The sequence below is a fragment of the Odocoileus virginianus genome, chromosome 3 (genome assembly GCF_023699985.2).
Source record: "Odocoileus virginianus isolate 20LAN1187 ecotype Illinois chromosome 3, Ovbor_1.2, whole genome shotgun sequence".
Taxonomy (NCBI): Eukaryota; Metazoa; Chordata; class Mammalia; order Artiodactyla; family Cervidae; genus Odocoileus; species Odocoileus virginianus.
The window spans coordinates 16,325,313-16,336,349 of record NC_069676.1 but is presented as its reverse complement, the minus strand read 5'-3'; the positions used below and the strand labels follow the sequence as shown (position 1 = coordinate 16,336,349).

The 11,037-nt window shown below is 59.4% G+C and overlaps 2 protein-coding genes across 6 annotated transcripts; both read right to left on the bottom strand.

Annotated features, from left to right (window-relative positions):
* Positions 1 to 657: 657 nt before the first annotated feature.
* On the bottom strand, positions 658 to 2,602 carry PRR22 (proline rich 22). Its single transcript, XM_020883703.2, has 3 exons — positions 2,326 to 2,602; positions 2,165 to 2,227; positions 658 to 1,778 (listed from the first exon to the last, which is right to left on the bottom strand). Exons 1-3 carry the CDS (start codon positions 2,450 to 2,452, stop codon positions 676 to 678), a joined length of 1,293 nt encoding a protein of 430 aa, XP_020739362.2. The 5' UTR covers positions 2,453 to 2,602; the 3' UTR covers positions 658 to 675.
* On the bottom strand, positions 2,138 to 11,020 carry DUS3L (dihydrouridine synthase 3 like). 5 transcript variants are annotated; one of them, XM_070464873.1, is made up of 15 exons: positions 10,914 to 11,012; positions 7,817 to 9,859; positions 6,692 to 7,091; positions 6,031 to 6,543; positions 5,628 to 5,669; positions 5,333 to 5,485; positions 5,002 to 5,118; positions 4,770 to 4,835; positions 4,582 to 4,692; positions 4,233 to 4,329; positions 4,008 to 4,083; positions 3,462 to 3,650; positions 3,243 to 3,371; positions 2,999 to 3,119; positions 2,138 to 2,227 (listed from the first exon to the last, which is right to left on the bottom strand). In XM_070464873.1, exons 2-14 carry the CDS (start codon positions 7,912 to 7,914, stop codon positions 3,047 to 3,049), a joined length of 2,064 nt encoding a protein of 687 aa, XP_070320974.1. In that variant the 5' UTR covers positions 7,915 to 9,859; positions 10,914 to 11,012; the 3' UTR covers positions 2,138 to 2,227; positions 2,999 to 3,046. The 5 variants fall into 5 exon arrangements, with proteins under 5 accessions (XP_070320974.1, XP_070320973.1, XP_070320976.1 ...); XM_070464872.1 differs by lacking the exon at positions 2,138 to 2,227 and having other exon boundaries at positions 2,967 to 3,119; positions 10,914 to 11,020; XM_070464875.1 differs by lacking the exon at positions 2,138 to 2,227 and having other exon boundaries at positions 2,967 to 3,119; positions 6,803 to 7,091; positions 10,914 to 11,008.
* Between the last annotated feature and the right edge of the window lie 17 nt (positions 11,021 to 11,037).

Genomic DNA, 11,037 nt, shown 5'->3' with positions numbered 1-11,037 from the left:
CCCCATCACATGCGGGCCTGTTCTCGACTACCCATGTACCAGGCGGGCAACATCTCACACATCCCTTCCCAGGCCCCACCCTCAGACCTCAGGTGTCTCCACCTCCAACCAGCACCTGCCTCCACACCTCAGCTCTCTGCATGAACATGGGTGGAGGCCCGCCCCTTCACCATTGGCAACAACACCTGCCCTGCCAGGCGGGTGGAGGCTGAGCCCAGCCTGCAGGCCTCTCTAAGGCCTCCCCCCCTCCCACCAGTAGTGGCTTCAGAGGGACGGTCGGGGATAGGCAGGCCACTCCCCAACTCCCGCATTTGCTGTGTGTCTCCAGGCCAGTCGCCACTCCCCAACTCCCGCATTTGCTGTGTGTCTCCAGGCCAGTCGCTACTCATCTCTGGGCAGCCCTGATTTTCCCGGTCAAACAGAAGTGAAATTCTTGCAGTGTAGGAGTCAGGCAGTTCCCACCTCTCCAAAGTGCCAGCTGACTTGGATTCTCTCTGGATAGATTTAGAATCCCAAATCCGAATCTAGGGCTCCCCCACTCTGCTCCATAAGTCCAGCACCCTCGGGGTCCTGCAGAGCCTCACCCTGTGGCCTGGGGCCCATTGTACAACAGCGAGGGCATGGGGACGCCCTGACACCACTAGGCGGACACAGCACTGAGAGATCAAATCTGCTTTAATGGGGGGTGGCCCCCAGGTCCTGCCGGGGCCCTGAGGAGGCAGCACTCGTAGGACCTGTGGCCTGCTTGCCCTTGCTGCCCTGCCGCCCCTTCTTGGTGGTGGAACTGCCAGCCTTCCTTTTGCCAGGGGGCTCAGCCCGGGGGGCACAGGCTGTGGTATTGGCGGCGGGGGGCCCTGGACGGGGCAGTGGCTCCTCATCCAGTGCCTTAAAGTTGAAGAAGTAGTCCACGTTGGAGACAGTGTCCAGGATCTCAGGCACACTGTAGTCGAAGGACAGCAGCTCGTCGGGCAGGTGCAGCGAGCGGATGTCACTGGAGGAGGAGTCGTCGCCGCCGCCCCCACCGTTGGGCAGGTCTGGCCCAGGGCCCAGGGGCTTGCGAGGAGCCCCTTCGGGCTCAGTACCGCCCGGCAGGCAGTCGAAGAGCTTCATCGCATCCTCCAGCAGCACCTTCTCGGGCAGCGCAAAGGCCCGGGCCACCTCGGGGGTTCTGGCCTCGCCTGCCCCTAGTGGGGCCACCTCGGCATCAGCTGCCTTGGGTTCGGCAGGGCCCGGTGGGTACAGCGGGCCGGGGGGTGGCTCCTTGACTGGGAAGGTCAAGGGCTCCCCAGGCCCTTGCAGTTGGCTCAGGCGGCCCTTGAGGTGGCTGTAGGTGCCCGGGGGCAGTGTGGCCTCGGTGGGCAGAGTGATGAGCAGCGAGGGCAGCTTGCTCTCCTTGGGGGGCGGTGGGGGTGCCAGGCCCTCCTTGATCAAGGGCAGGGGCAGCTCCATGAAGGCGGGCGGCCCCCCAACCCCCATGAAGCCCACGGTCTCGGGCCCCAGCCCCTCAGGCGGGAAGTACGGCAGGAGGTACTGGGGGCCCCCCGGGGGCGGTGGCTGGTAGTGGGGGTATGGTGGGGGCGGTGGGGGCGGCACCGGGGCCTTGAGGTAGTGCTGGGGCTCCAGGAGGTAAGTGCCTGGTGAGGTGGGGGCCCCAGCTGGCCCCACATCGCCCACGGCCACCAGCCTGTACAGGGACGACTGGCCAAAGTCGGTGGCGGCCCACTCGATTCGGTACATGCGGGGGTCAAAGAAGCACCCACAGGGTGCCATCTGGAAACCTATGGCCAGGAGGGTGGCCCTCAGAGGGGCGGTGCTGGGACCCGCCTGGGGGATACATCAGGGGGACACAGGACACGGACCATCCCTGGGGTCCATTTGGGGGACGAGGACATAGGCTTTGCCTCTGGGGGTTTAGCTACCGGTCTGGGGACCAGGATGTGCTTTGGGGGCTCATCGGGGTGGGGGGTGGCTGGAGACACAGACCTGGCTTTGGGGAACCTGACAGGGGGACAAGAGTCATGGGGCTGCCTTACTGTCAGAGCCCCATCGAGGGGATGAGGGACACTGGCCTTGCTTTGGAGTCGGAAGCCATCTAGGGTTAGGGGTGGGGACGAGATGGCCCCGCCCACTCCCCAGTCCTCAAGGGTTGGCGGGAGGCCAGTACCTGCTGGAGGGGTTGGGAACACCTCCTTCTCCGGGGTTGGGGGGTGGTACAGGTTGGAGGAACCTGTGGACAAAAGCAGGCAGGTGGGTGGGGTCCTGGGGCTGGCGAACAGAGCCCCGGTCCCTGCCCCCATGGCCGCACCCCACCCCACCGACTCATACCCACAGCGGACAGCTCTGTGCAGGCGGGAGTGGGCTGGCTGCCCAGCCCATCAGTGGCATCCAGGCCCTGGGGACCGAAGCCTTCTTGGGGAGCTGTGTGTGCGTAGAAGGGCTTGGGATGCTGCATAGGGAGGCGGGGGCCCGGCCCAGGCGGGCCAGGAGGGCAGCAGGTGGGAAGCACAGGTGGCCCACCCAGAGTACAGGCTCAGAGTCCTGTGGAGTTCTGTTTGTCTGGTTACTCCGGGCAGCGGGTTCCAGGCTGCGGCCCGCCCACTGGTCGGGGTTCCGGGTAATGGTGGAGTGGGGAGTGGGCAGGGGTGGACCAAGAAACCAAGGGAACCAGAGATGGGCATCACAGAGGGTATGGTGGACCTCGGGTGCAGTCTGCTGCCTTCCGCCTCTGCCAGCATGGCTTGCCAGTCAGCTCTGAGGCCCCTTCCTCCAGGCAGCCCACCCTGATCCACACTCAGGTAGGCCGAGGCCCAATCTCATGGGCTCTGATGGCTTCTTTGTTGTCAAGGCCTTTTGGGCACCAGCAGTGGCCAGCACAGGGCTGGTGAATGAGTGAAGGGATGAGGGGGATGTGGGGGTGGGGATGGCAGGGGGCCAAGGGCAGCCTCAGGGTCACAGAAAGGCTTGGGTTTTAGAAGAATAAAATTTATTGTCTTCTCACGCTTTAGGGGGCCCTCTGGATACTCAGATGCCCCTCCTGCCCCTGTGGCTACTTGTAGGCATTGGCCTTGTGCTTGGGCAGGAAGACGAAGTTGGGCGGGACAGGTCCCAGCAGCATCTCACTGTGGGGAGGGAGGCAGGTGGCCGGGGTCAGGCCTGGCAGCGGGGCAGCCCCCAATCCAGCTCACCCCGGACCCACCAAGCCCTCGATCCTCCTGTCCCCCAGGGCCTCAGCTCCCGGGCACCTGATGCGAATCCAGTCGGCTGCCTTCTGGCTGGCCATGAGCGTCTCCAGGTAGTCGCGGCCCAGGTAGTAGGGTGGCCGCTCGTTGATCCGCTGCGGGAGCCGCTCCAGCAGGCCCACGGGCACATACCTGTGGGCGGGGGCAGTGGGAAAGGGGCTGGGCTGGGGCTCCCCACACACTCTGCCCGGCCTGCCCCGCTGCCCCGCCGCCCCATCCCACCTGCACAGGAAGGAGAGCCACTCGAGGAGGAAGCGGCGCGTCTTCTCCACACCCTGCGTGTCTGAGCCCCAGTGCTCCAGGCCGTAGTGCGTGAAGTCCCGCAGGATGTCCAGGCGCTCGGACGATGAGATGTCCCAGTGCCTCTGCTCCTTGATCTCCGTGAACAGCCACGGCTTGAGCAGGGCGCCACTGGGGGTGGGCAGTGGGCGACGGTCAGTGGGCCGGTGGGGAAACCCCGGCCCCCAAAACCACGGTCCCCAGCCTCCCAGCCATACGCTCACATGACTCTCAAAGCCAGAGAATTCTGGGACTTCGCTGCTGGTCCAGTGGCTAAGACTCCATGCTCCCAATGCAGGGGATCTGGGTTTCATCCCTAGTCAGGAAACTACACCCCACATGCCCCAACTAAAAATTCCACATCCCATAATAAAGATCAAAGTTCCCACATGCTGCAACTAAGACCTGACACAGCCAAATTAAAAAAAAAGTCTGAGAGTTCCAAGCTATGGCTCTAAGGCCACAGCTGCAGCCCCGAGGCCCACGCACCGCGCGATCATGACCCCTGCAACACCGGTCTGCAGGGCTCGGTTGGCATCCTCGTAGGACAAGACGTCTCCATTCCCTGAAGGACAGAGGCCAGGGTCTCAGGGAGCCACGTTGGGCGGCGGTGCCAGGGCATGAGGAGTTCTCGCCAGCCCGGGAGCCCCCCATTGGGGAAGGGAGGGGCCCAGGCGAGGGGTGGGCCTGGGTGTGTGGCCTGTGGGCACCCACCGAAAAGGGGCATGGGGTGGGCCGCCGCCACGCACTGCTCGATGTACTGCCAGTCGGCCAACTTGGTGTAGCGCTGCTCCCGTGAGCGGCCGTGGAGCTGGAGGAGAGGCGGCCGCGTGGGGAGGGACGGAGGGGCCGGGGAAGTGGAGGATCAGAGAGAGAGAGAGAGAGAGAGAGAGACCCAGAGAGCCCGGCAGAGACGGACTGAGAGAGAGAGACAGAGAGATGGACAGACAGAGACAAGAGATGGAGGGCGAGCCAGAGACCAGGAGAGAGGAGATGGGAGGGAGGGATGGTTAGAAAGGGAAGTGCCTTGCGGCCCCGCCGCCCGCCGCCCCCCGAGACCCACCGTGACCAGAGCCGCCCCCCAGGCCCGCAGATCGGGCAGCAGTCGGTGGGCCAGATTCACACGCTCCTGGACACCCGTGCGCAGCTTCACGGTCAGCGGCACGTCCAGCACCTGTGGGAACAGGGGTGATCTGCAGCAGGGCCTCGGGTTGGGCAGTGAGGGCTGTGGACGGTCATCTTGGGCAGTACCTGGTTCATGCCGCGGACGATCTGCTGGAACTTGGCCAAGCGGTTCATGAGGGCACAGCCCCCGCCCTGGGAGAGACAGGCGGCTGGAGCTCAGGAAGGCAGGACCCAGGCTGGACCTGATGCCAGCTCCCACCCCACCACTGTCTTCCTTGTCCAGATGCAGAAAGCAAGGCCCAGAGGCCCCCACAGATTCCTAGGGGCTCCACCCTCACCCACTCTGAACATTGGGTACCTTCTTGAACACGAGATCAATGGGGCAGCCGACATTGATGTCCACGAAATCCACCTCGATGGTGCGGTTCAGCAGCTCGGCACATTTGGTCATGGTGTCAGGAAAGGCGCCTTCAAGCTGTGGCCGGGTGGGTGGGCAGGGGGTGAGGGGCCGTCCTGCCTGGCCCCGTGCCGAGGCTATCAGCTCCTCCAGGTGCGTCAGGCTGGCACGTGACCAGTAGCTGAGGCGGGGGGTCTGGGAGGTGATCCGGGAGAGCCTGACCCTGCACCTGGCTCTGACAGGTTAACAGCCAAGAGTCCCTCCTCCTTCCCTTCCTCGGGGCGGCACCAACCTGGACGCCAAAGATATCCTCGCAGGGGTGGCGTTTGAGCAGGGCCCACTCGGACGTCTGGCCCTGTAGCAGGTTAGTGCACACAGCCATCTCCCCGCAGGTCACATCTGCCCCGAAGCGCTTACAGATCCGGCGGAAGGGCAGGTTGCCACACTGGGAACAGTGGAATGCACACATAAGGGCATGGTAGGCTAGGAACCCAGACACACACCCAAGCCCCCAGGGAAGGGGGACCAGTGGGTACTGCTGTGATGAGCCCATTGCCAGCACCTGCCCACCCCGCTGTGGGTCCTACCGTGGTGAGTGGGGCCAGGTACAGCTTGCCACTGATGTCCAGCTGAAAGGGAAAAAAAGCACATTGAATCTCCACCCACGAATCTGGCTTTCGAGGCCTCTCAAGCCTCAAGCCTTCCCATAGGCTTTGTCCTGCCCCAGTGAGTCTGGCTCCTTTTCACCTCCACGCCTCTGCACAGGCCACCTAATCCCTCCATGAGGAAAGTTCCTTTCTCCATTCTTTTCTCTGCTAGAGAGCTTCTACTCAACCATCAAAGCCCCAGTCCCAGCGCCCTCCCTTCTAGGAAGCCTTTTCCACTGCCCCCCTGTTACAGCCTGGACCCTCTGGAGCTGGGAGTGAGTGTCCAGCTCTGTCCGCTCCCGGAACTGCTAGTGTGTCCTCAGAGGGGGCCCACGACACATACCCGCCGCTTCTCATGGGGCCTCAACCTGACTACATCCTCATCTGTCAGGGGTCCGCAGGTCCTTAAAGGGCCACTGGGAGGGCCAACGGTGTCCGGTTCCTGGGGGGCCAGCTGGATGTCACAGTTATCCTGCCCTGGGGCACCCTCGGCCTCCCTGCCCTCAGGGACAGTGGCTTCGGAGGTGGGGCCTGGCAGCGGGCCCCTGCTCAGCTGGCGCAGAGCCTGCTCTGCACGCTTGAAGTGGATCTTCCTTTTTCGCAGCTGCTGCTGCAGGGCCTTGTCCAGGCCGTTGCGGACGGGCGGCGCCTGGACCAACCCCTCCCTCACCAGATTCTGGCCCTCGGGCCCCAGATGGGCCCCGGCAAAGCGGCAGGTTACACCATAGGGACACCTGCCGAAGGTCTCGAAGAGCACACAGCTGGGGCCAAGGTCAGCAGGCTTGGTCTCCAGGTAGTGGCCCACGTCATGCAGGAAGCGGCAGCGGTCACCATAGAAACACCTAGCAGCTGATTCCTGCAAGGAAACAGGGAGGCAATAAGGGAGGACAGAGAGACGCTGACAAAGCCAGTCAGGCAGCCTAGGTCTGAAACTCAGATCCCTCCCCTCCTGGCTGTGTGTCCTCAGACAAGTCAGAAACCTCACCAAGCCTCAGTTTCTTCACCTGGAAGATGGGAACAATAACGATACACCATAACGTCAAGAAGATTGAACTGGGGGGACAGACAGGCTCACACTCAAGGCATCTGGGACTTTTGGTGACAGTGACGCACACCTGGACCAGAGAGGGACAGAGCTTGTTCTTATCATAGTGGGTGGGCTTCACGTGAGGCCGGCACTTGTTCTGGCCCCGGGCCCTCTTCTGAGCCTGAAGCTGCTCCCCAGTTTCAGCTGCCTCCTCTGCCTGCCCGTCCTCTGTCTGCCCGTCCTCCAGTCGGATCCGCTTGGCCTCAGGCTCAGTCAGGTCATTGCCAGCAGGGTCTACAGCCTCGGATTCCTGGCTGGGCTTCTCCTGCCCTTTGGCTTCCAGAAATTCGTGGAACTGCTCCTTGGTGGTGAGGTATCTGCCAGCAGAGAGGCAGGAGAAAGGAGGGCTTGTGAAAGAAGTATCCTGCCTTGAGCTCAGATTCATGAACGCTAGGGAAAGGGGCTAAGAACACTTGCCCCTGTTTACATGCCTCTGTTTATGGGGTAGTTCCTACTTAGAACCAGCCAGCTGCCAGCCTAGGAACACGTCAAGGCCGCAGGGAGGACCTATTTTGTTCCTGGGTCCCCAGTGCCCAGACTGGAGAACTGAAGTACAAGTATCAGCTGTGACCATCCCTGGCTACCTTAGGCTACAAGAAACTACAAGTCCCAGCGTGCTCTGCAACGGGTCCGCTGCTGCCACATTTCCCAGCGTGCCTTTCAGCCACCCCACCCCCACCCCCACCCCCACCCCCACCCCAGCCCCAGCATGCCCTGCGGCACTCGCTTCAGACACAAGTCAAATCCCTACCTGTAAGTGGCGGCGGCTGACCAGAAGTGCACTTGCGCCATTCCCGCTATACGCTAGGCCTACAGTCCCCAGCATGCACTGCGGCCTCCGCCCCAGACCCCGCCCACCCCAGCATGCACCGTGGTGTCCTTCTCGCATGTGACAGTTCCCAACGTGCGTGATCTCAGGTGCTCGCTGACCCTGCGAGCGGACGGAAGGCCGAAACAGAAGAGCCGGCGAGCTTCCAATGCTGGGACGCTGCCCCAGCTCTCGGCAAGCACTGCTCGGGCCGCGCCTGACCCAGCAACTCACTGAGGTTTGATGGGCGCCACTCCCCGTTCCGGCTCGACGGCTCCTGGGTCGCCACCACCATCACTCTGTGCTGAGACTTCTGCCGCTCCCTCCGCCATCGGCCCCCCTCACGCCCGCTTTGGAGTGCCGCGGAAAGGCCTTCCGGGTCGCGTGTGTGTCTTCCCCGGTCTTGCTGGTGAAGTGCGCATGCCCAGGTCGCTCCAAGTGACGCAATTGTACGCGCGTCGACGTAATGGGGCGGAACCTAGGAAGGGGTGGGGCCTCGGGTCCCTTTTCTACCTCTGATCCATTTGCGGGAAACGGAAATGTGCAATGAGTCTCTTGGGGCTCTCAAACTGCCTTCCCGCGGGCTACAATCGGCTTACAGAACTATTTTGTTTTCCTGATGGAATTTTAAAACACTGCTACTTTTATATGGGGCGTTCATTAAGCGAGTAACTCGTTGAATGCCTATGTGTTACATGCTATCCTAGAGCCGGCGAAACAGCAGTGAATAAAACAGACCAAAAAAATCGTTACGCTTAGGAGCTTAGATAAGAGTGGTGAAGATAATCAACATAATACATAAGTAAGGTATACTGTATATTGGACGGTAATGAAGCAGGGGAGAGGAAGTGGGAAAGCCATTTCTGGTGGTTGCAGTTCTTAATAGAATGGTCAGGGAAAGCTTTTTCACTGAGGGGACATTGAGTGTTTTTGCAAAGATGAGTGAGACAGGAATATCAGAAGGAAAAGTGCTCCAGGTTGAGGGAACAGCCAGTACAAAGGCCCTGAGGCAGGACCCTGCCTGGTGTGTTGGACAGTGAGCCCTCTGTGATGGGAGCTGCGTGAGCTAGGGAGAGAGAGGAGGTGAGAACAGGGAGGTGAAGGTCATGCAGGGCCCTCTAGGCTTTGGGGAGGACTTGGGGATTTTATCCCAGGGAAGTGGGAGAACAAACAGCCCAAGGAGAGCAGAATCTAGTCCCCATTTTCCACAGTCCCCACCATTCCCTGTTGCACTCTCCTAAAGCTCCCTGTTCCTGGAAGAGCCTTGGTGCCCCACAGGCACCTCTGGGCTGTCGACTCAGCCTGCCAGTTTGGACTCCCAGCACTTCTACTTAACAACTGGGAACATTTTCCTTAACTTTGTGCCTCAGTCTCCTCATCAGAAAAATGGGGCTGGTAGAAATAGCTGTTTTAGGAAGTATAGATTCAATAAATAGCAGTCAATAAACATTAAAGAATACTACTGTTGCTACTGTGTGCTACTTCAGTTGTGTCCAACACTTTGCGACCCTATGGACTGTAGCCTGCCAGGCTCCTCTGTCCATGGGATTTGCCAGGCAAGAATACTGGAGTGGGTTGCCGTGCCCTCCTCCAGGGGACCTTCCTGACTTGGATCCAACGTTGCTATTTCTTTATCACTATTATTTGCCTTGAATTATGTGAACACAGTGCAGGATGTCAATAACCAATTCCTTGGCCACCTGTGCATTTTACTGCTAACCTTGACAAAGCTTTCCTTGAGCAGGGAAATAAGACAGAGACTGTACTCCTTGAGTGACAGAGGGACGAACTGAGGCTAGAGGAGGGAAAGGATTTGCTTGAGGCTGCAACAGGCTCAACACCAGCTTTTCTAAGACCTGGGAGAAAATGCAATGGGGGCGGGGAGCAGCTTGTCTTCCATCTCTGGCCTCTGCCGCCCTCTATAGGTCAAACTGGAAATAAAACTTGGAATCAGAGACTGGAAGAAACCACAGCAGTCCTTGGGAGACTCTGTCCCACTTACCCACTTCCAGGGACAGGAATTCACTTCTTCCTGAGGTGCCCGCCCCATTGCCCTCTGAGGTTCTACCATCATCTCCCCAGACATCATCCCACAGGCATCCAGATCTCTCTGGGGAGACAGTTGTTCAGGTGGAGAACTGAGGACCACAGACGGTGACCTCAGGAATGGGACTCCCCTCCCTGGGCCTCAGCCTTCAAGAAAACCCTTCTTAGGGCTTTCTGGCTTTGCCCTGTGACAACGAGCCTTCTCTGTGTAAGGCGATCCAGAAAGTCTTCCTGTAGGGAGAGAAAGGGAGATTGTGGACCGGCAATTAATAACAATGTGCTGTGCTCTGCGTAGTCACTCACTCAGTCATGTCCAACTCTTTGTGACCCCGTGGACTGTAGCCTGCCAGGTACTCCTGTTCATGGGGATTCTCCAGGCAAGAATACTGGAGTGGGTTGCCATTTCCTTCTCCAGGGGATCTTCCTGACCCAGGGATCAAACCTGGGTCTCCCGAATTGCAGGTGAATTCTTTACTGTCTGATCCATTCGGGAAGCCCAAGAATACTGGGATGGGTAGCCTATCCCTATCTTCCTGACCCAGGAATTGAAGCAGGGTCTCCTGCATCGCAGGCAGATTCTTTACCAGCTGAGCTGCCAGGGAATCCATAGTAACCATGATACGGGTATTAATATAAGTGACACATTATTAATCGTTATTATTTTGTTATAATATTGCATTATTTTAATGGCATAGTACAAATCATTTACCAGTAGCTGCACAATTATTGAGCACTTACTGTATATTGGGCTCTGTTCTAAGCTCTTTTCATGTATTAGCTCCTTATTCCTCTCTCTGACCTTGTGTGGAGGAAACAGACATTCATCCCAACTCTACCTGAATCAATGGCTTGCAGAGGTCCCGGGTCCAGGGGCTGCCCCATTGCCTACCCAGAGACCTGAGCATCAGCCTCTCCTCCCACCACAGACTGCCAGTCCCCATGTCCAATCTGCTTTCTCTCCAGAGTCTTTTTCTAGACTGTCCCCTTTCCCAGCACCTCCCCTTCCAGGCCTCAATCTCCCAACCTACCCCCAATAGCCCAGCCTCCCACAGCTCTTTCTTTCTTTCTTTTTTCCACAGCTCTTTCTAAAACCCAGATCTGACCATGACCCTCTCCTGCTCCCAATCCTGCCATGGCTCCCAACTTCCCTAGTCCTAGACTATAACCCCAAAGTTTCTGCATAATCCAGCCCCTGCTGCCTTCTCTAGCTTCATCTCTCTTCACCTGCTCACTCCCTGAACTCAAGTACCAAGGTCATGCCAGAAGTCCCGTGAGTTGATCTTACCTCCCAGGCTTCAAATGTGCAGTTCTCTCTCCCAGTAACAGTTTCCTGCACCCAGTCACCTTGGTCACCTCACTCACTCTTCTGTTCTCAGGGTCATCATCTCTAGAAAAGGGAGGCATTGAGG